At 43.4% G+C, this 23,953-nt stretch overlaps 1 protein-coding gene across 4 annotated transcripts; it reads left to right on the top strand.

Moving 5' to 3' along the window:
• Positions 1 to 880: 880 nt before the first annotated feature.
• On the top strand, positions 881 to 23,953 carry mapk8b (mitogen-activated protein kinase 8b). Of its 4 annotated transcripts, none has more exons than XM_079334495.1 (12): positions 881 to 963; positions 8,013 to 8,193; positions 9,456 to 9,585; positions 10,696 to 10,754; positions 12,025 to 12,163; positions 14,636 to 14,801; positions 17,367 to 17,438; positions 18,600 to 18,782; positions 20,238 to 20,362; positions 21,540 to 21,603; positions 22,652 to 22,729; positions 22,995 to 23,953. In XM_079334495.1, exons 2-12 carry the CDS (start codon positions 8,072 to 8,074, stop codon positions 23,177 to 23,179), a joined length of 1,323 nt encoding a protein of 440 aa, XP_079190621.1. In that variant the 5' UTR covers positions 881 to 963; positions 8,013 to 8,071; the 3' UTR covers positions 23,180 to 23,953. The 4 variants fall into 4 exon arrangements, with proteins under 4 accessions (XP_079190621.1, XP_079190622.1, XP_079190620.1 ...); XM_079334496.1 differs by lacking the exon at positions 17,367 to 17,438 and adding an exon at positions 16,393 to 16,464 and having other exon boundaries at positions 886 to 1,185; XM_079334494.1 differs by having other exon boundaries at positions 887 to 1,185.

A 23,953-nucleotide genomic window follows, 5' to 3' on the forward strand; every position in this document is an offset into this window, starting at 1 on the left:
TGTTTATCAGGAAGTATAGCCAACACACTACTTCATCCTCAGCCATACAGTACCTTTAAATGTATTGACACTCTGTCCCTTCGGGCAAAGGGAGTATATAACACATGGACCTGACCTGAAGCAACATCTTGCACTTGACCTTCTTCTTTAAGGGTCAATTGATGTTTATGATAGTTTAGCATTGTTGTGTTTATTTCAAATAGGTCTACTTGTGTGGATCTGTGTGTTTTAATATATTACTTGTTTCATGTACATGTTTGGTCAGCTGTTGCTGTTTTTAAATGTGCTTTATAAATAAATGTCATTGACTTAATGATTGATTTGGTATGAAACAAATCTGGTGATAAAGAGTGAATTACATTATTTTGACAAATGATTTCAAATAAATACAATCAGATAAAAAGCCAAAGACACACAGATAGAGAGAAAACATATTGTAGCAAAGTTTAAAGTCCCTCTAAGACTGTTGAATTCAATTATGGCCAAATGACTACTATAACAGTAGGCTTATGACTACAAAAACAAAATAATAGGCTGCAATCATAAGACTAGTTGTTGCTTTAATTGTTGTAACAAAAGTTCATACAGGTATATTTTAACCTCCTAGTGTTATATTGCCTGAAATATATAACTTGGGTATCCCTGAAGAGACATTAAATAGTTTTACACTTTGATCAGCTCGACCTGTGGTTCTAAAAGTGGGACACTTTAAAATCTAAAATACTGGATCTTACCCATTTGTCAAATAGTTATAATCAATGCATATAACTGTATATAAAATATGCCATATAGCATATCATATCTGCCCTGTCCTAGTTCCAGTATCATGTCAAAATGTTGCGAAATCGTCACTTCCGCTTCCCTGGAGTGTGTGGCGGGGACGCGCAGGCGGTCTTGAACGCGCCCTGCTCCTCATTGTGCAGCCGAGGAGGAAACGTCGCAAAGGTTTCGACGACGCCGTCGGTATGAAATGGCAGAAACTGCTTGTATCACGGAAGCACAAAGATTAGACTACGTTGAAGCTACGAACGTATTTTGTGATGACCCCGGCCTGTTAGTGTGAGGGAATCGAGAGTGTAGCTGCTGGAAAAGAAAAGGATTAAAAGGCTGTTTTTGTCTCTTTAAAACACACACTGTGTCTCCGGGAGGCAGCAAACAGCGACCGTTGGATTGAACCAGAGAGGGGTGAGCTCGACATATGGATTTGTTTTCTTCCTGTGAGGCATGTTTGACGTGTTACTGCCAGCTGTTGGGGGATGGGAAGTGACACATTTTGAGTCAGACATGTTACTGTATAATAGGTGTTACTATAATAATATACATGGTGACCAAGCACAGCAGGCTGGACAGGTCTGGCCTAACTGGTAAAGGCAACCAGACTGAGTGGCTACACTGGGAGGCACACTACTGTAACCTCTCCATGTAATGCTACACACACACACACACACACACACATTAGCACTGCTTGTATCCTGCAGGGCGGGTGGTGTTGCCAGTCATGACACTGGTTAAACTTTGAATTAAAACCACTGTGACCTCCAGTCTGCAGCCACAGAAGCACCACAGCTTCTACAGTGTAAACAGACGCCTTTGAATACAGCCCGTTCTTGAAGCTAACACCGGATTGCTAATGTTTACTGCTGTGGTATTATCATGAATATACATTTCTATTAGCTTGAAACACGAGAGAGCTTCATCCAGACCATGTGAAGCGAGCACAGGAGCGTGCAACACTTTTTTGTGTGTTTTTACACTGTTTTTGCATCTCTGAAAAAAACAAGACAAAGTCGAGAGAAGGTGTGTGTGTGTGTTGTTATTATGTAAAGCTGAAGTGTGATTGTGTCGTTTTCATGTTATTCATGTAAAGGCCCCACTGACCTACGAGTTCAGACTTGAATGCAAACATTCTTTCTTGGCAATTGCACCATTTTGCACTGTGATATCTCTGTGTTTCATTGATTTAGATTGGGTGCAAGGATCAGATAATTTATCAGCAATGAAGCAGGCATGCTAATTAAGGCTAACTAGGGGATAACAGAAGCAGTTTTGTGTGACATCGAATTGTTAAATGTTAATAATAGTGATGTAAGGAAACTTACCTGAAGTCATTTTGGGGCTTTGCATCTGACACACTGCAATGCACATTGTTTGAAGGGCCTGCTGAACAACTTGGCAAGAGACCAGCGTGGTGGTCAGATACGAGCAAAGAAATCTGATTCCTGCAGCAGAAGTGAAAGGTGGTCTGCGGAGATCCTAATATGATCCCAGCTTTCCTCATATGAAAACCACTTTGACACCTGGAGGCTTTTTTTCCTTTCCCGACTGACTTGTGAATAAACGAGACTCTTTAAAAAAACAAGTCTCACACTTTAAACCATTAGATTATGTTGTTAAATTAAGTGGATTATTTGACTTTAAAGGTGTATGCTGATATTTATCACACATTTGAATTCATCCAACGTCACACTGTTGTTGCAAAATTAAACAATCGTCAGGCGCGGTGCAGTTTTTTCCTCATAGCATGATGCAGGTCTCATAACTCGCATGAACAGGCCGAGAAGTAGCATGCACTATGTCCTGTGTTTACCCGGCAGAAAGGGTCAACCTCCGGCACAACAACACAACAATACAGTGCAGCTCTAGCGGTCATGGTTGAGGGGCAAATACAGGTTCTTTGAGCTAATCCAGCTGGAGATCAGAATCAGTTAAAACCCTCAGTTTAGAGGTGGTGCAAGTCTGCACCATTTCTTTTGTTGCAAAGTATATCATCAGTGTTGGTGGGGTGAAATTGGAGTGTTTCTTTGAGCACCTTGAGGTTTTCTGCAGAGGATCGAGTCTTTGTTAAAACGAGTCTCGTCGTTGTTTAATTCAGTTTTGCCTTCGATGACATGAAAACAGTTTAAGAGGAATAAAAGAAACATTTCCCTGCTTTTATCCGTGTCATCCAATGTGTGGTCTCAAACCACTGATGTGATCGCAGGTCGACGTTTTTTAAAGAATTACTCTTGACCGATTTTCTTATTAAGGACATTTTCTGTTGTCATCAGTGGATATCTTTTTTTGGGGGGGGACATTTTGTTCTTTATTGGATAGGACAGCTGAAGAGAGACAGGAAATGCTGGGAGGGGAGAGTTGGGGGTGACGTGCAGCACGGGGCCTGAACCCTCGACCGCTGCATCGAGGATTATAGCCTCCGGCCATGTTGTCATCATCACATCTTTAAAATGTATCCAACATTATTGATTGGATATGCATGTGAATGTGAGGTGCTCGTTTCACTTCCAGCATCAGGCGCCCTCTGTCCTGACGAACACGTTGGTTTCAGATTGGCTACATTAAGGAAGCTCGAGCTGAACATGTCCCATTAGACAATCGGAGGAGAAATGTGCTTCAGTGCTTTTATTTGCCAGAACTTGGCACGGACTCTGCCCTCATGGCTCTTGTCAGCAGCCATTACGGCTGAATGCGAGCAGGTCAAAGATAAAATCCAACTCTGCCAAATTGCCAGCGGTCTCAATCTGGGCTGCAGAGATAAAATAAACCTCCATGTATTTGCAAGAGTGAAGTCACGATGTCCAGAGTGACCAGGAGCTGATGTCCTCTCAGAGACGCGTGGACTCCCTGCAGACAGAGCCGGTGTGACGGACTGCTGAGAGGCAGAGAGCGGCGTCAGTCTGGACGATCTTCCAAAGAGAATGACGGTTTACCTGGACCGAAGTCCACCCTGACGATTCATGACTCGGCGAATTGTACTGCTCTCTGCTTGTTCCATACCCTGACAGCCAGTTATTTTAAAGGATGGCAACAAATGTGTCACCCTTTGTGTTTTTATGAAATCCACCGTGATGCTTGAAGTGTTGTTTGAGTGCAGCAGGAGGAGCATCCAGTGAGTTTCACATTCAAACTGAACGCCGCCGGGCCCTTCGATGTGCCATGTGGTCAGATAAAGAACGAGAAGCTGTGGCTTCAGTTTTGTTTGAGCTACAGTATCTAAACCTACTTCATTACAACTAGAGCTTTTCAAACAGTCCCCTGCACTCTTAATGAAACATCTGTGTTTCTGTGCTGTGGTCCAAATATACCATGAATCAAGCAGCAGACGAGTGACCCTGTAGAAACCAGCTCTCTCTGAACGCTCCGTTTTGGCGTGTGTGTCTCTTTAAATGCAATGAGCCCGCCCCCCTGAGTTTTCCCCGTTTACGCCTCTCCTCTGTAGAGATGATGAAAATGGCGGACCTGCACCAAGGTTTTAGTCTCGGCTGGAGTTATGTGGAGTGAAATGTTCATTGATTTGCAGATACACAGATGTATAATCCGTCTTTCACACTTGCAGAAAACTCCTGAAAAAAGCTTGTGATATTTCCAGGAGGACTGAACACAAACCCGGAGTTTCTCCTCTGGTAGCAGTGAGTGTGAGTGTTTGTTCTTCTTCTTTTCTCTCGTCCTCGACCCAAAACAGCTTAATTAACCGAGGCCGTCCCGTCCGTGTAAACACGGAGAGACAGCCATGACTCAGAGAGACATTTACACAAACTTGACTTCAGCTTTATTTGTGTGTAAAATGTTTCACATTCTGCCTTTTTAAAATCTCCAAACATCCCCAAACTCCATCTTTGCATGCTTCCATAGCTCCTCGCAGGAACACGTATAATGTTCTCTCTAACCTGAAGACAGCCTGACACACATATTTTACATTTACCTGCAGATTATAGAACGTAACACGAGTGGCCTGTTTGACAGATTCTTTGTGAACAGCATGCTGGAGTCAGTGACTTGCATGTTGTTTCCTTTGAAGCCCGGCCAAGCTTGCAGATGAAGTTGACATTTCCACTTCTGTGGGGATCAGAGGAAAACGGTGTGACATTGTGGCTGCCTACAGCCTGCACTGAAACAAGGGACGACCTGCAGGGCTGGTCTCTGACCGTGTTGGACATTTCACTTAAAATGTGGAACACGTCACACGCCAGCACTGAGTGAAGGCGCTCCGCTGAAAGCCGTCTGCGGTAACACCGTGACGCGGTCCAATTTTCAGTGATTCCACTGCGGTCACGTGACACGAAAGCGAGAGTAGAGGTGTCGGCTGAAAGCGGAAGCAACAACTTGGCAGTCAACGCTTTGACCTGTTGAACAATGGCCCCGGGGTCGACGGGACCTGGCACTGCGGACTCTTCAGTATCTGAGAGGAGCAGTGCATCTGTTTCAAACGAGGCCAGGCTGCACAGCGTCGGGGATTGTTCAGGAACTCCCTTGCTTCTGTCGCGACACTGACCTGTATCTGCCCTTCAAAAAAAACAATAACCATGAAACGTGTGTGATGGTCGCATTGACAAGATGTTAGCCAAGTTAGCCAAACACAAGCTGAGGGGGATCACTGAGCGTAGCATTTGAAAGCATCGCTCCATGAAGGAAGTGTAAAAAGGCACAGAGATGTCGTCATGAACAGAGTTCACAGGGAAAGATATGATGATGATGATGATGTCAGGATGGTGACCAGCTCCGCACACGCAGAAAACTACGATAACGACAGCTCCAGAAGCTAACGTTTAAATAAGAGACGTAGCAGCTCGATCGACGGGAGGGAAGAGGGATCATTGGACTTCTCTCTCTCCCTCTCTCTCTCTCTCTCTCTCTCTCTCTCTCTCTCTCTCTCTCTCTCTCTCTCCCTCTCCCTCTCTCTCGTTCTCACACAGGTGTTGTTGTATAGAAGAATTTTTGTGATTTTTACTTTGACCCAAACAGACGTGCTAACCTCACACAGCTCCGTCCTGTCCACGCCACTCTTTATACATGATGCACCTTTCTTTTTTCTTTTTTTTTTAAATTTTTTTTTGTGGGTCTCGTGACTATCTCTGATTCTGAGACAGTTTTGCACCACCATCATGCCTCTGTCACTTTGACAGGACGTCGAGACTGAAACGGAGGCATCGCATGGGAAACAGTAACCCACTTTTCTTTTCTTTTTTTTTTTGCCGTTAAATATTAGTCCAAGACCTGTCCACAGGAAGCAGTTGATGTTGTGGCTGTGCAGGTGATTCATGCCATGCTCGGGAGGACGTTGAACATCAGGTTGAGAGCGAGCAGGAGGAGGAGGAGGTGGAGAAACAATCTTTTGCTTTCATATAGAGAAAGGTTCATGTTCACAGTTGGTGTTTCTGCATCTACAAGGTTAGAAGTGAAGTAGTTGACCTCATGACAAACATTTAGCAGTTCTCCTGTGGATGCAAGATAAAAGAACAGAGTTTTCTAAAGCTTTCAGTCTTCCCTGGTCGTCTGCAGCCGAGGCAGAGGAGAGACGAAGAAGAGAAGGAGGAGAGGAGTTCAATATCGAGATGTTTGTTTTCTGGCATCCATTGCTTTCCAGACAGACTTTTACAGTTTGATTGGATTCCCTGTCTATGTTTAAAAAAAAAAAAAAAAAAAAAAGACTTCCAGTGAAGTTAAATAAGTCCTTAGTCGTGCCACTGGCTCAGGAACATTACTTTCTATTCCTGACCAAAACCAGCTCGTCTTTTCTACACTCAACTTGTCCATGCGTGCCGGCATTGATCAACAGATTTGGCAAAAGACGACTGTGGCTGGAACTTCCTCTCCCTTTAGTATCTCATGTCAGTTTCATGTCACATATCTTACACGCAACCCTGCGATTATTGGGTGAACCCTGCCTCTCGCCCAATGACAGCTGGGATCCCCCACCTGCGACCATGAAGAGGAAACAAAGCAGTATAGATAATGACTGGATGGATCTTACACTTTTGTTTTTCTTTTTTAATTTGGAGTTGTAAGTCCTGAGAGAGTTTCCATAGCTGCCGTAAAGTGGTTGTTGTTGCTGTGATCTCGCTCACTGCGCCCGCTGTGAGTACTCAGAGTGAAGCTGAAGCCGCAGCTGAGATGCTCACAAGTTGTTACATTATGGGGGAGGTGACATATTTAACTTGTAATAATGGAGACAGCTTGTTACACTTTGGGCAAAAAGTTAGCACGTTTCTTGCTCAGCATTTTGTTACATTATCGACTAGTTATTACTTTTTGGCTTTTGTTGCTTTTTTTTAAATAACATTTTAGATTTTCTTAGATTTTTTTATATTTTTATATTTTATAACATTTTGGATTTTGTGAGATTTTACATTTTGGATTTTTTTTTTATTTTTCTTTTTTAATATTTTAGATTTTTGAATTCTAAAATTTGGGGTTGTTAGATTTCGGGCTCTGACATGTCGAGCTCTGAAGTGAATTTCAGGTCAAGTCAAGATTTCTTTATAGTACCCAGTTTATCGTCCTCCTGGACTATGATGCTACATAAGAGCTGGAATAACAAATATGAGTGATGCTCATTGGACAGCAGGTCGGTTGATCTTTGGAGAGGATGTGAATCGCTTCAGTTCCACTCTGGACTTTGCTCCTTCTCTGTTCTCGTCTGACCTGGACAAAAACTCATCTCAAATTGGATCGCAGCCTTAAGAAAGGAAGAGAGAGACGAATGGAGGGAAGCTAGAAGACGAGTGCAGGCATGAAGGACGCTGAAGGGCGGGGTTATCTGTTGTTTCATCACTCCAGAGGTCAGTTCATCGTCCGGGGAGCGAACAGCTATCACGACAAAAGCTGACCTTCTCAGAACACTGTTCCAAATTTCACTAATGATCCGTCGTCTCCACAGCGTCCTCGGTGGCTCTCGCTGCTAGCTTCAGCGCTTTGATATCATACTCATTATGATTGATAAACCTCAATGGAGGATTAAAGCATGACGACTTTGACATGCACATACTAAATCGTGTTCAATCAGGCTTTTACATTCAGTGAAAGCCACATTATAAGATTGTGTTTGCACCGTTGTTAATAGAGAAACTGCAACTCCTTTTTTAAAGTTACATGAAAAGAAAAAAAAAACACAAATCTGTGTTCTGGAGATTCCAGACTTCCTGGTTTGATGAGTGAGGTGGATGCTGGAAGGGAACGTTTGACGTGTAATGAATGAGTTTCAAACAATGACCTTTTTTTTTCTTTCTTCTCTGCAGGTCTTGAGAGGAGAGCTCCACTTGGATGCCCATCCCCAGCGCAGCTCCAAGGCGTCACCATGAACCGGAACAAGCGTGAGAAGGAGTACTACAGTATAGATGTGGGAGATTCGACTTTCATGGTTTTAAAGCGCTACCAGAACCTGCGACCCATCGGCTCAGGAGCACAGGGAATAGTCTGGTAAGAAAGATGAACCTGACTTCTAATGTGACAGAAATACTAACGGAAAGTCTGTATGTGGCAGAAGGTCACATGACCAGAACATCTCCACGTATGCTCGACTTCATTGGATTTGGTGGAGACATGCTGGAAAAGATGTGGTTGAATGTTTGACACACAAACCTGCAAAGTAATTCTTCAGTTAATAGTTTTTAGATTCCTCCTTTTTTTTCTCTTCTCTCTTCCTCGTCTTTTTTCTGAATTCCGACCTCTCTGTCATCCAAAGTTCAGTTCTTGTTTTGCCTTTCACAATAAAAGCATGAACAGGAATATATATGAGCTGATGACGCTAACTGCAGATTTCTTCAGGTGATTAGATTGAAGCCACTGGCTCTGAAAGTTTCTGAGGTCAGACACACTCGTCCATTTTTTATTTTTTTTTTCACTCATTGTTGACTTTTCACCAGGAGAACATTCAGACATTCATAAAGTTATGGCGTCCCTCTCTAGCCCTGAAAAGACGAGTCCGATCTGTTTTTACTATTTGTTGTTTATAAAGTTGTCAACAGAAGTCCAACCCCTTCTTGAATTTGATTGGTCGGCGAGGAAGAAATGACATCAAAGGCTTATTCCAATAAGTTGGACTAATTTTTAGATTTCACCTGAGATGGCGGCAGAAGAGAGCTGACGTCCAGGACGCTGAACACACTGACGTTTTGTTCTCGTAGACGTGACGAGCTTTAGAGAAACAGAAGAATGTTCAAACACTCTGGAAAAGTCAGTAGCTGCTGTACGTGAGGGTCTTCAGGCTGGTTGTCACGGTGACACGCATTGTAATGTTCACATGTTATTGGGTTGATTGGATTTAAATTAGACTCCACATGGTGTCTGCAGTCCATGGAAACTACAGCTGTGCAAATGATTTGGTCATTTTTGGATTTTGGAAACTCGAAGTGTAAAAAAAAAGGAGACGACATGTCGGGCCAAGCGGCACGTGCACCTGCGTCACACGACTGTGTATGTATAAAGGAAAGGTGTGCACTGCTCTACAGTCCCAGTTTTGTGACTATTCCATCTTTCCTCCGTCTCTTAGACACAAGGCCTTTGTCCTCTTTTCCTAAACTGCCCTAACGAGTGTCGATCTGCTTCCTTCACATCTTCAGCATTCATCGAACCTTCAACCTTGAACCGGTTGCCGATGGTTGAAGAGGCCGCGTGTTGTCGTCAGAGATGTGTCAGAGTAAATCTATGATCGAGTAATGTTTCCCTTTTTTATTTTTCAGTTCAGCGTACGATCACAACTTCGAGAGGAACGTCGCCATCAAGAAACTGAGCCGGCCGTTTCAGAATCAAACTCACGCGAAGCGGGCCTACAGAGAACTGGTGCTCATGAAATGTGTCAACCACAAGAACGTAAGTGCTTCCACTCCTCGGACCTTTCCTGTTGTTTTTCAGAGTTGTACATTTTGAGCTGTGACATCTTATTGGTCACTTATGTGGAGCTGTGCGTTCGTTTGATTCAGGCCTTCAGCTTTAAATGGATCCGTTTATTGTAAATGTATTTGGATATATAGCAGCCCTATCTCTCTTTGATCTATCTATGATCTGTGGCATTGATCCCTCATATGCAGTTATCAAACTCTCTGAAAAAAGGTGTTTTATCGGTACCTGCGTATCAGAATCTGATCAGAACTGGAAAAAAACGTTGATCAGCGCATCTCTGTCCATCAAACGCTGCTGTAAGAGAACAAAGAGGTGCACAAAAAAAATCCAGATTCTTGTATTCCCGAGTTTTAAAATTGATTTGAAACTTCCTGTAATCTTTGTTTTTGTTGTTTTTTGGGGCTAATCAATCGCTCCCTGCTAAGTGCTAAGGCTAGCTCTTAACGGCCAGTGTCACAGATGACTGGAGTCGACCCTGAAGTGCGTACGCATTCAAAAATAGACTTTGAATCCAAAATAGATTCTGAATCGAATCGCAGGACCCCAACAATCGAAATGGACTCGTGAGACACTGAAGATTCCCAACACACAGATGTTCAGTTGAGATAAGATAATCCTTTATTCATCTCGCAAGAGGAGAAATGTACAGTGTTACAGAGCAGGATAGCAGAAGAAAGTCACACAGTGCAAAAAATTAAAAAAGATAAAAATACAAGCGTAGAAAAAATATGCATCAAAAGCAATGATTAAATTAAATGATGCTGATATAATATCGAGAAGGACATTTTCAGTGTTTCCATCGACCTGCCAGTTTTCATTGCTCCTCTTACAAATGATGAAGTAACTGACCTGTGACATTTGTTTAATCTTCATCTTTAACTGTCTTCTACTGAAGTACAGTGAAGCTGTTTGATTGACAGCTGACCCCCCTCCATGTTTCCTGTTATTATTCATTCATGATGCTCTGCCTCCAGCTGCTCGCTCTGCTGCTTCAGGGACGCAGAGAGACATTACAGCTCCACGTCCCCGCCCCCCCCCCCCTCCGGACACAAAGTAATAACTGTGCTTTTTATTTGGCAGATCATCGGCCTATTAAATGTATTCACACCACAGAAGACGCTGGAAGAATTCCAAGATGTGTGAGTATCACTGAGCCCAAACACAGCTGCTCGCTGCCGCTTGGTCAGATCAATACGGGATGTGGCGTGCTGGGAGCTGAGGTGATCATCTGTGACTTTTAGGGGCTTTGTGCCATGTAGCTATATATAGTGTTTCATGAACACAGACTCTAGCCTCAGTGACTTAAAGATGACCGTGTTTGATATGAAGGATCAGAAACAAAACAATCTGCAGTCAAAACAAAAAAAAGCTTCCTCCACATACAAACAGTCCAATAAATCCTGGGTGGCATTGATGGAGGGATCCTTCTGGAATCTGTCCAAAGGCTTATTTCCCTGTTTGTGTACATTTGTGTGGACGGTGCCCTTTAATAAAAAAGTGGCGTCCTCGATGTGTTTCCAAGTGGACAGGACGTCCATGTGGGTGAAAAGTGGAAAAGAACTGCAGAGAGTGGAGTTCTAAACTGAGATGTGGGGGGAGTGACGGTTTCTCCGAGTATGACGGGAACCAACGTGATTAATGCCATCCACTGGAAGCTTTGTGTGTGTGTGTGTGTGTGTGTGTGTGTGTGTGTGTGTGTGTGTGTGTGTGTGTGTGTGTGTTTGAGCGCACTGTGTCTGCCTGATTGGAGCTAAAAAGGAAACTGGACAAATCTTAGCCAGAGGGCTGCAGAGCGAAGCCGCAGTGAGAGGATGAGGCAGGAGCACTCCATTCCCCTCACTGTCTGTCTGTGTAGCTACATGTGCGCTTTAATCACACAGAGCGTCGCAGCACACCGAGTGAAAGCACCTCTGAGGAAGTGGATCTCAGCACACACGTTTACAGTCGGGCACAGAGTGTCCGTTTTTTTCCCCCCCGTCTTACACGTAGTAACACATCGGTTCTACTTCTTGTTCCTGGTGGAGAAGTGAACTCTCCAGGATGTTCTTTTTTTTAGGATAAAAAACATGTCAGAAGGTCGTTGGACCATGTGGGAGGATTGTAGGGACTGATGATATAACAGCTGCCAGACAGCATAACATCACCACTGTTTGGAGAAGCAGAACACTTACTGTCACTTCCTAAATGCCAAAGAATGAACAAAGAAAGAAACTTCAAACAATCCAACGTTTTCTGAGTCACATATGTTGAATAATTAACACATAAGACCTCGTAGCGCTTCACTTAGCTCTCACACCACGCTGGTCGTGCTTTTTAATTGCAATAGGAATGATTTAGAAAAGAAGAAAAAAAGAAGCTCTGTACGTGTGACGTGTGCGATGATTTGAACCCCGTGTGGTCTCTGCACAGGTACCTGGTGATGGAGCTGATGGACGCTAACCTCTGCCAGGTGATTCAGATGGAGCTGGACCACGAGAGGCTGTCCTACCTGCTCTACCAGATGCTGTGTGGAATCAAACACCTGCACGCTGCTGGCATCATACACAGGGTGAGGCGCTCTGCAGATATAAACAGACACATAAACAGATGTACGCTTAGACTCACATGCAGCTGTAAATGACAGCGGCATAAAGTACTGTAAGGATACTTTAGGGGAAGAAAACTCTGCCTTTCCTTGTTGCCGTGAGTGTTAGAAAAAAATTATGATGATGACGACAAGACTTCAGGAAGTCACTTTAACGAGCCAAGATGAAGTCAGACCCTCTTAAGACCACAACTTATCGTTGAGGAGATTAGGGACCTGGTGCAGCGTAGGTGCATAAGAGAGGTCTAAACAGACTTTGTGAATGGTAATACCCTAAAACACGATCCAACCCTGTTGGCTTGGTCATGCATGAATAGTATCGTCATGTTTGAAGGAGGTCAGGATGCAAAGAGTCATGAAGCTCCAGCAATCTGACAAATAATAACAAACAATCCCGATGTTACCAGCCTGCTGCTTTGGATGAGACTTCACTCTCCACGCCAACTGAAGGCTTCAGATTCATCAGCCTGACACAGGTCAGGAGCTCACAGGATGTGACACAAGAAGGATGTAATTACCTGTTTTTTTCATCTAGAAAGTAAACAGTGTTTCTTACTGCGCTGCATATACCCGTATAAAATGCTGACACGAGCGCCGTCATTACCACGAGAGCAGACGCCACCGTCGACGCAATTAAACGTTTTTCCCACTCATTGTTTTCCCACAAAACTTTCCCCATAGGCTGAGAGCTCAGCTATCACACTGTAGCTCGTAGCAGTGTACACTCCACCAAGCTGAAACAGAAGGCAGTAAGAGAGCGACACAGCTGCACACAAACTGCACGACGTGGACTCGAGTCCTCTCTCTGGGAAACAGACCGAGCCACCTCGACGTCAGATTATACGCTTCATATGATGATAATAATAATAATAATATGTTAGTTTAATATAGCGCTTTTCTAAATGCCCGAAGACGCTTTGACAAAAAACAAACAATCAATAAACAAAACGTAAAGTGTAAGGTGGAAGGATGGGGCTTAGTGATTGGAGGCGATGTTGAAGAGGTGAGCTTTTAAAGATTCCTTGAAGGAGGTGAGTGTCGGGGAGTCTGGGATGTTTTTTGGGAGGGAGGTTCCAGAAGGTGGGAGTAAACATGTATCCACGTATATCAACTGTGAGGACACACAGCCGAACGTGAACAGGTCGTTCTGCTCCTGAAAGGATGTACAACGGTGGTTAAGGACACCCACATACACACTCAGGTGCTTTGTTACTTTTAATCAACAGATGCAAGATGACACACACACACACACACACACACACACACACACACACACACACACACACACACACACACACACACACACACACCTGAAGCACCAGCAGGAGTAAACAAATGATCCCTCTTGTATCCAAGCGTACAGAGTCAGTCACACACACACACACACACACACACACACACACACACACACACACACACACACACACTCTCTCTCTCTCTCTCTCTGCCGGCTCTCTGTCAATCACCCTCAGCGGTAGACAGCAGCAGTAGATTAGCAGAGCTCCTCCTGCTCTGCCAGGCAGAACTAATTGAGCCACAGGCGGAGCTAACCAGCGAGGCTCGCATCGCCACGGCTCGGCACGCCACGGCTTTGAGAAGGCGAACAGACGCAACGTGAGTCACGGCTCGCCAAAGACTTGTTAACAAGCGATGTTTATGATTGTAGGAGTAACGATGTGAGGGGTCTGTTCAAGTCATTTCAATATTTTAAGTATTTATTTTTATAAAGTGTTCGAGCACAAAGAGGAGGCTGGTTCGCCAACACACCTTCTCCAGAACACTTCCCACTCCACAGCCGCTGCTCCGCAGTGTCCTTAAACGACTCCTTCCACCAACTAAACAGGAGCCTATCTCTGGGCACTTTCTTTCTTTTTTTTTTTTTTTTTTTTGCATTATTGTAACTAATCCTCTCTGCCTGCCTGCATGCCAACCCTGCTGGCAGATAAGACGATGAGAGCTGGTCTGTATGGTTAATTAACTTGAGCTTGTATCATGCTTTTCTGCAATAATCTTTTGACTACTCAAAGACACACTGCAGGTCAAACATACCAGTGCACACAATGATGATCTGGAAAGTGACCTCACTGATCCCATTCATGAGGTTAAGTGTTTTGCCCAAGGACAGATTGGACATGTTGCTGCAGATGCTGGGGATCGAACCTCTGACTCTCCGGTTAAGGGGCGAGCGACCAGCTGAGCCACGGCCGGCCCTCTTTTATCTTTGTCTTTATTTTCCTTTGTGCTCAAAGCTCCTGTGAGGACTTTTTAGCTTGTTATAAAACAGACTGTCATTTATAGTGTGGCCTCTTTTTGTCCTACGAAAGCAAACGAGACCTTCAGTAAGAAGACTATTTCTATGGAGTCGTTTTTTACGAGCTGCCCCTCCTCCTCGGTCTAAATCTGACTCGGAGCTGTGTGTCTGTGTTTTCTGTGCAGGATCTGAAGCCCAGCAACATCGTGGTGAAATCAGACTGCACATTGAAGATCCTGGACTTCGGCCTGGCCCGGACAGCCGCCACTGGCCTCCTCATGACACCCTATGTGGTCACCCGCTACTACCGTGCCCCTGAAGTCATCCTGGGCATGGGCTACCAGGCCAACGGTGAGTGGAGGAGAGCAGCTTCTTGAGAGGGACTGGCCAATGAGGAGCGCCTAAGCTGCTGCCTGGCCTGTTGCATGCTCCCCCCCCTCCCTTCCCAGGATGTTTTAATTTAAGCACCTCCCAACCACACACACACACACACTCACTCCTTGTTCCTGTAAAGGTCACACTCAGGGAGGGACGTTGGCATGTTGGGCATCGGTGCTTTGTGGGAAACTTCCTGTCTGGGGTCTCCAGTTCCCAGCAGTGCTTTAGCATGCCTTTGATGTTTTATTAAGAGGTTGCCTGTCCTGAGCTCCTAACAGCCTGGCTACAAAAAGAAAGAATGAATACAGGCACTTGTGCATGCTTCAGCAGTTTCACTTGGTGCTCCTGCTCTGAACAAATCCCAGTTTAAAAAAAAAAACACTCTTAAAGGAAAACGTCAACATTTTGGGAAGTGCTAATTTGCTAATTTGCTTCATGACAGATGGAAAGATTAAAACCTCTAATTGTGTTTATTAGACACTATTAGAAACTAGGTGACAGTTATTGTAGCATAGCATGGAGACTGGTGGAGGGTGAGGACAGCTAGCCTGCTGAGTCCAGAGTTATGTGTGGTTTTATGCTGAACAAGGCGGGGGGGCTTCATGGTTAATAGTTAATTTTCCTTTCGATTTCATTCATTGTGCTTCTATGCAGATTGTTCTTTTTTTGGACAAATCCCTGCTAGCTGTTCACTCGTCTCCAGTCTTTAAGCCAAGCTAACCTAGACTTGTGCTGCATTCATGTTCTCCTCTGAAACGTCGTATTTCCCAGTTGTGCTGGTCGTAGTAACGAAAACGCGCACGTTCAAGTGCTCTGCTCTGAAAAAGAGCGCTGGAAGTAACATTGGTTTTTTCATGGCTGCTGTTTATTGACAAAAGCAGCAGAAAACTAATGAGTGTGTCAGAGACAGAAAATAAACATAGACTATATGCATCAAGTAAACATTGTTATCAGTGTTAATATACGCCTTGCATGCTTTAGAGTTAAACGTTTTCTTGCTTGCTACAGCTGATAGATGCATATACTAACATGTGTGACTATTAAAAAACAGAATAGCTGCTGTGAACAAGATAAGAAATCTACATGTTCCTGTTTTACTGTTTCTAATCTTTCTGCCACACAAAAGTCAGAACTCGGGTATCATTGAAAAAATGTCTCCATCCTAATTAGCACTTTGGATAAGTTCAGGTGCTTTTAACTCATAAACACGGTAAATACTGTATTTCCGAGGAGTCCATGAAGGCAGCATCACTGTCTCCTGGTTCTTACTGAATGGTGTCTGTCTTTGATTTATTAAATAATACACATTTAACATTTCTGTTCATCTATATAATTATAATATTTCTCTATGCTGTAAGTTTTGGATTTTTTTAGTCCTTCAGAATATATTGTTCTTGTTAACGGGCTTAATGAGGTCGCTGCATGGCAGTAATGATGAGGGCAGAACTCAGGAGAGTCTTGTTCATACTGTTGAGCCCAAACATTTCCACGAGTTCTTCCTGCTGACTTGTTGCATTTTCTTTGCTTATTCTCTTCTCCCTCCTTTAATGCTGCACATGTGTAGTGGATATTTGGGCTGTGGGCTGTATTATGGCAGAAATGGTTCGCCACAAAATCCTTTTTCCAGGAAGGGATTGTATCCTTAAGCTGCTTGCAGCAGTGTCTGGCAATTCGTACGAAAACAAAGCGCACAAACATCTTACGTCTGTTCAAGTTTTTTTTTTCTTTTCTTTTTTTCTCTCGTTTTCATCTTATGGATCGCATGGAGATCATTCCCTGTGAGCAACTTTACAAATTCTATCTCTGAGATTTGCCTGACACGTTGACGTTGCAGCCGCCCACCTGCTCTCTCTACAGACACACAAAGCCTCCCAGCTCACTCTCCTGAAGCAGCCGCACCGCGACAGTCACTGGAGAAAAAATAAATCTGAAATAGAATTTAAGTTTGCTCCTTCATGGTCAGGAATATAACTGCAAAAACACGTCCGCATTTATCCTCAGCTGCTTTCAACATCCCTCTGTTCACCGAAAATAAAATCTAGATAATTTCAAGAGGACTTGCTCTTGAAACTAGCTGTTCACATATACTCCTCATAGCAGGAGACTGTCTCTATCAGACAGGGGGGGGACCATATGGATCCCAGCAGACCTGTTTCAAACAGTATGAAAGCAGTGAGGGTAGTGAGGGTGTATTTCTGCAAAAAAAAAAAAATTCCGAGGACCTTGAAAGTCAGTGTCTCACTTATGAAAGCTCGTGATCACTTCACGGTGTACCTGAAGAAGACATTATGTCAAACACATCCTTTGAGAAGCTATGCTGCTTTTACTGACGCTCGCACACTTTGCTCTGTGGGACGCTGACGCAGGTTTGAGACTGCACGCAGCTGCATGCTCTTCATACTTGTCTTGTGTCACACGTCACCTGGCACCACATCATGTTTCTGTTTTTTTGTTGTTGTTGTTGTTTTTCTTTTCAGGTTTGGTTTGTTTGTTTTCGGTCCTGCATGCTAATTCAGTGGTTGTCATTTCATTTTTCAGTTGATGTCTGGTCTGTTGGCTGCATCATGGCTGAAATGGTCCGGGGTAGTGTGTTGTTTCCAGGCACTGATCGTATCCTTAAGTTGAACCTTTCCTCCAAACCCCCCCCCCCCCCCCCCCCCAACCCAACAAATCCATCTAGCCTCATTCCTCGTCTGACATCTTGTTCATATCTTTGAGCACAGTGTCTGCTGTTCCTGTTGGATATGTGCTGACGTCCATGTTTTCAGTTGAAGAGGAGTACATCTTCATGGCAGACACTTCAGTTATCACAGCGGGTAAAACAAAGGTTTAACCTATGAATCCAAGTATCCAGTAAACTGGCTATCTGTTAATAAGACCACTTTAAGTTAACGACAGCTTTGTTTGTCCTGCTGTGCCACATTAAGATGTTTGTCATGAAAATGGTCTATTCTGCATTTTTACCTTTTGATGTTATTGTTGAGTTCACCTGTAACAGGTAAGAGGTTTATTCTGCAGATAAAGTATGTTTGCATGTTTTCCTGAAACACTCCCTCTGTGATCCTCCGTGATTGGTGCGCAGAAGCGTCACTTTCAGTGATGATAAAGGATAAACACAACACTCGCCATGTTTAAATGGAGGAGCAATATTTAAAGTGGAACATTGTCCGTCCTCGCTGGTATTTTTTACCCAAATATTGTAAAATAGAGAAGCGATGTTTTTAACCAACTTACAGCTCACCTGTATTCTCCTTTTTCAACATGTCTGTGACGTGTCTTGTAAATGACCCACTCTGCTCCTGTGTTGCTGTAAGCTGACTGACGTATTACTCCACCGCTCATGGAGTCTCTTTGAATTGAAGCCAAACGTGCTGATGACAGCGTCCACCATTTTGACTTTCGTGGTTGTTTGGACCATGAATATGAAATCTGTTTCCTCTTGTAATGCAGGCGATGTTGATTGACCGTAACACAGTTTTTTTTTTTGGTCAGACTCGGATCATTGAGTTGCTGTTTGTGTCCTCCATGTTGTATCTGTATTTATGTTTGAATGTCGAACGTTTTGAAATCATGGTGTTAAAGCTCCTTTGTATTTAAAGAGCGTATGTGAACCGAAACCCCACCGAACAAGGCGCAGATACCCAATCAATCAGTCTCTCTTTTTTTTTTTAAATGAACGCTTCTCAAGATGACCCTCTCTAACCACTTAACAACCCGCTCCTTTCCCCCCCGAGCCCAGTCTGCTGCTTTTCTTAATACTGTAACCTCAAGATATCGACCAGTGGAACAAGGTGATCGAGCAGCTCGGGACTCCGTCTCAGGAGTTCCTGATGAAGCTCAACCAGTCAGTGAGGACCTACGTGGAGAACCGGCCACGGTATGCCGGCTACAGCTTCGAGAAGCTCTTCCCTGACGTTCTGTTTCCGGCAGACTCCGAACACAACAAACTGAAAGGTAAAGATCCACTCCTGTCTTTCATTGTCCGTTAACGGATGTAAATGGAAGTACTCTACTTTCGTTTTTTTTTGTTCTGAAGCACAAAGAAGATGAGAGGTCGTATCACATGTTTTGCCTGCCAAGAGTTCAAATCTTTGTGCTTTTATAATAGCTGCATAAATTGAGCAGCCTGGAACCAATTTTTAAATGTAAATTTCTGGTGTTATCTCATGATGGAACAAACAAGAAGTAAATGGCCCTTCCTGTTTCGGGAGCCCTGACTTTAATGCCATAATATGCAACAGTGAGTCTGCTTTAAATTTGAACAAAAGCCCTTTTAAAGTCAGTTATGTTTGTGAGCTGATTTTTCAAATAGGATTAATATGATGGATCCAAGTTGGCCAAGTGAGTAATCCTCCCGGCACTCGTAACCCAGAAAGGAGAACTTTTCCCCTGAATAGCATCAGTTCGTGTCGCAGGCTGCGTGTTCGCAAACATCAGCCGACAGCAAAGCCCGAGTGACAAATCACTTTTCAGCGGCTGCCTGAGATTAAACACTTACTAAGGAAGCTGACAGTTCAGGACCGAGTTGTTTTCTGCGGGAGAAGAGTTCACCTCCAGCGCGTTGGTGTGTAAATGAGAGAGAGAAGATGACAGGGAGCGCTCACAGCAAGCGGCGCCGAGCTGTGGAAAGACGTCCCGCGAAGAAAAGAGAGAGAGAGAGAAAGGAGCCCATCCTTTTCCTGTCCTCGTTAGTTTGCAGAGGCAGGAGCGTGTGACAGAAAATGTCTTTCTGTGAAGTGCGTGTTGGCTGTTCACATTTGGTTCTGAGAGCTCGGAGAGGCCCCACCGGCAGAGCTTCCTGACATGAACATCAAGCGTCGATAAATAATTCTCTCTTTTGCTTACTCTCTTGCTCACATTTTTAAAAAAAATTAACATTGATGTTGAAATCCTACGATGACAAGGTAACAGGTAACAGTGCACAGCAGAACCGTCTGTTTGGCATAAAGTGTAAGGCCTCGCTGATGACATTGTTCTTCACGATGCATAACCACAAACCAGCAGTGGCAGACTGTAACAGTCCAGCTGAAGAGAAGATCCAAGTTCCATCAGCTTGTATTATTGCCAAATTTTTTTTTTAAATAATTGAAATAAAATGAATTGAAGTAAGAATATAAAAAGAATAAAACGTTAATGTGCAGAGAAACTTTAAAGCTCAGCTCGTGTTTCACTGGAGGACGGATCCATCGCTCTTTACCGTCATCACATGTTGGAAGGGAAGAGAGGGGAGTGACAGGCAGCGGTCGGATTCAAACCCATGGCCACTGTGACAAGGACTACATCCTCTGTACATCCAGTACACCATATTGATGACTTTTGAGTTTCTGTCCATGGATTGTTTCTAGCAGCATCCAGTGTTGAGAAGACTTGACACTCTCAGATTAACCATCCACTCTCTCTTCTTTCCAGCGAGCCAAGCTCGAGACCTTCTATCAAAGATGCTGGTAATAGACGCGTCAAAGCGGATCTCAGTGGATGAGGCTCTTCAGCATCCCTATATCAACGTGTGGTATGACCCCACTGAAGTGGAGGCAGTAAGTGCTCTCTCATTAATCCTGGTTAAGACTGATCTGCTCAGTGGATTTCATGTGCTCACATTCATGAGCAGAGGCAAACAACCAAACACTGTCAGAAGACTTTAAACCAAACACCTCGCTGATTCCTGATTCTACACACAAATGCAGGTTTACAAATTAAAAGCACCGAGACAAATGCACTTTTGACAATTCATATATAAATGTAACAACTTCCAGAAATATATTGTTGATTTGTACATTTGTGAATTATCACAAATGTGTTTACAAATCTTGTTTGTTTATATATTAATTTATTGTATTCATATGGATTGAAACACATTTGTGTGTGTGCATTGAAAATGCATTTGTGTACCGAGTCATATTTATATACAACTCCCAAATACATTTGTGAGTCCTTCTGTGTGCATTTATTCATTATGAGACTGTTCTGACTCCATACTTTAACACTTGACCTCGTCGACAGATTAAAGATACACAAATAAAGACATCTATCAAGTGAAGAGAGAAATAAAGTGTGTTCATGCAGGGCAGCGTGAAGAACCAATCACAGAAAGTTGTTGTGAGAGAAAATATGTTTTCTTTGCCACCGCCTCTTCGCTCTGAAAATGTTGGTTCTCTGCATGCAAAAAGCTTTCTCTGTATGCGGCTGGTGACATTCCAACGGCCTTCTGCTTTGGAGTGCAATGACTCAGCCAGTGCAAATTGATTTAGCCTGTGATCAAGCAGAGAGGTAATGAATTGTGGCTTTCTTCCCTTCAGCATTAAGTAACTGTGCAGAAGTGACAGCTCATCACTTACGAGTGCAGATTTGTGCACAGATGTTTCTGTGACGCTGCGTCGATGCATCTCACACACAAACCACTTTTAGGGTGTTTGTTCCAGCTCAGTGTGCGGACCTTTTTAATGTACTTTGTAATATTTGTTCCTAAAGAGGAATGTCAGCATTAAGCGGCTTTATTGAAGGACAGTGGACGCAGCAGTTACTGAGTTTACTGAATCTGTTTGAGCTGCAGCTCCTGAGTCAGAACAAGAAAAGCTCAGATTTCAGATTTGTCATGTTTTGTTTTTTGTTTGTTTGTTGGAGTCTCATATTTATTGTGTGTTGTGTGTGTTTTTTAGCATCTGTTTTCAGAGTGCAATATATAAATGACGTGTTCCTTCTGTGTTCTTGTAGCCGCCACCAGTTATCACAGACAAGCAGCTCGACGAGAGAGAGCACACAGTGGAGGAGTGGAAAGGTAGGATAGTACTTTAGTTTCCTTTTTTTTTTTTTTTTTAGCTGTCACAAGTACTCAGCTCTGTGGAGTGTGTTGCATAAGTTTGTTGTGTGTGGGACATTTGATATTCTTTCTTACGCTGATACATGTTTGAAGTCGTTATCCGTCTGTCTCCTCATTTTAAACAGGAAGTACAGCCTACACCTGTTGCATTCATGACTTCCCAGTTTCCTTTTTTTTTCTCGAAGATATTACAAATGAAAAATAATGTCTTTAAAATAATGTGTGCAAAATCCAGATTGACGTACCTCATGGCATGCTTCTGTGGGGGTTTTACTGTTGAACTGTGATGAAATGCAAGTTTAGATAAGCTTCTTCTTTTAAGTTTTGATGTAAGGCAAAAATAAGAAAATGTTGTCTCTGTTATTCAACTGAATAAAAAGAAAAGAAAGAATTGGAAGCGATGACTTAACAGCGTTAGTTACTCAAAGGTAAACAAACATGTAGATAATTCCCTGCTTGACTTAAAGAAATATGATCTTTTTAAGATGGGCGATAAGTGAACGTACACAAGGTTTTTTAAGACCTAACACGTCTTTTAAAAACAAGAAAACATGCAATAAGTAAAAAGTGGTTGTGTTTATGATTACTTGATTTTTGTGTATCATCATTATACTATTGAGCACAGAAAATTCAGTAGTGTTTAATATGCTGTTAACATGAAAGTAAAACATGATCGACCCCTGATTGACTCCTGGGGAAGAACATAGGATTGTGAGAAAGACATCCCTGGTTCGCTTTCACATCATCGAGTGACGATGACAGCAGGAGATTGTGCTGTGACTCGAGGATGAGTCATCACATCTTTCTCTAAATAATCTATCACATTAAAACCTCCACTTTTATTTTCCCCCTGCAGGTGAAGGGAAACAGATGAATATGTAAATAATACATCACACTTATGGGAAACATTGAAGAAAAAGAGGATGGTTGATCGCCCCAAGGTGACATCTGTGAACTTGTCTCCCTCTCTCTTGTTTCTCATCTTGCCTGTGTCCTGTTGTTACAGAGTTGATATACAAAGAAGTGTTTGACTGGGAAGAGAGGACAAAGAACGGTGTCGTCAGAGGACAGCCAGCGTCCATAGGTTAGTGCTGTTTCTTTTGTTTTTTTTAGGATTTGGGTGGCTCTTAAACCGAAGGTCAGGGGTTCGATCCCCAGCTCCTTGGGCAAGACACTAAACCCCAGCTTGCTTCGGCGGCGACGTGCGAGTGTCTGAAAGGATAAGAGACGACAGATGGACACTTTCCACAGTAGCCTCTGTCATCAGTGTGTGAATGAAAGTGTGTGCTCATGTTCCCTCTCACTGGCTGACCACTGGCCCTTTCCTGTTTCTTTTTGTTATAGCACAGGTGCAGCAGTGAGCAGCAGCCCCGAGCAGCACCACCAGCACCACACCGCCACGTCCTCCTCCTCCTCCATGACCACCGACTCCACCCTGACCCACACTGACAGCAGCCTGAACACGGCGGCCAGCTCCGCCCCAGCTGCCGCCGCCGCTGCTCCAGCCGCCGCCCCCTTGGGCTGCTGCAGATGACTATCATGTACACCAACTCCTCCTGGTTCTCGGCGGAGCCCCCCCTGGTCGAATCCAAGACCACAAGCTCAACACTGGCTCCTGGCCCCGCCCCTTGCATTCACCTCTTCCCCTCCCCCCCTCTGTGCTTGTCTTCAGTAGTGTAGCGATTAGCCAGCTAGCTGTTTGAGAAATAATGAGAAAAAGATTTTCTTTTCTTTTTTTATTACTGTTATAGTCTTTTTTTAAAATAAGGATGTTTCTCCTTCTTTGAGTCCTAGCTGTAATTTATTGTGGCATTTTCTTAATTTTTTCAGAAACCTAAGACGATAAGAGAATTTATATGATTTCACGTTGTTCCGGTTTGTATTAACCGACGGTGAGAATTTCAAGAACTATCTGTAAGATGTTTTAATGTGATCTATATTTTTCTGTTGGAAGTAATTTGGTTCACTTGTAAGCTACTGCTTTTACAACTTGCCATATCAATGTCGAGTCGGTTTGTACAGATTAGATGGTAGATGTAGTTTTTCTTTGATACGAGTTTGCAGTGAGCCATTGAAACATAATTGGATGGACAAACGTACGCTCTTAGTAACCCCCACTTTTTTTAATTTCATGAAATATGCTGCTTGTTTTCAATGCATACGACATCTTTCTTTCCTTTTTTTTACTGAGATCTTTAAATTCATTCTTACCCGTTATCCTTTTCTTTTGAGTCACTACTACTTGTGTAATTTGAATTGAAAATAAGCTTTATCATTTGCCCAATCTCAACTTCCTATTCAGACATGA

This window comes from Symphodus melops (assembly GCF_947650265.1).
Source record: "Symphodus melops genome assembly, chromosome: 21".
NCBI lineage: Eukaryota > Metazoa > Chordata > Actinopteri > Labriformes > Labridae > Symphodus > Symphodus melops.

Coding starts and splice junctions, on each gene's coding strand:
- mapk8b (XM_079334495.1), top strand. CDS start 8,072: ATGAACCGGAACAAGCGTGAGAAGGAGTACTACAGTATAGATGTGGGA. Junction 9,586..10,695: donor AATGTGTCAACCACAAGAAC/GTAAGTGCTTCC, acceptor TTTATTTGGCAG/ATCATCGGCCTATTAAATGT. Junction 14,802..17,366: donor CATGGGCTACCAGGCCAACG/GTGAGTGGAGGA, acceptor TTCATTTTTCAG/TTGATGTCTGGTCTGTTGGC.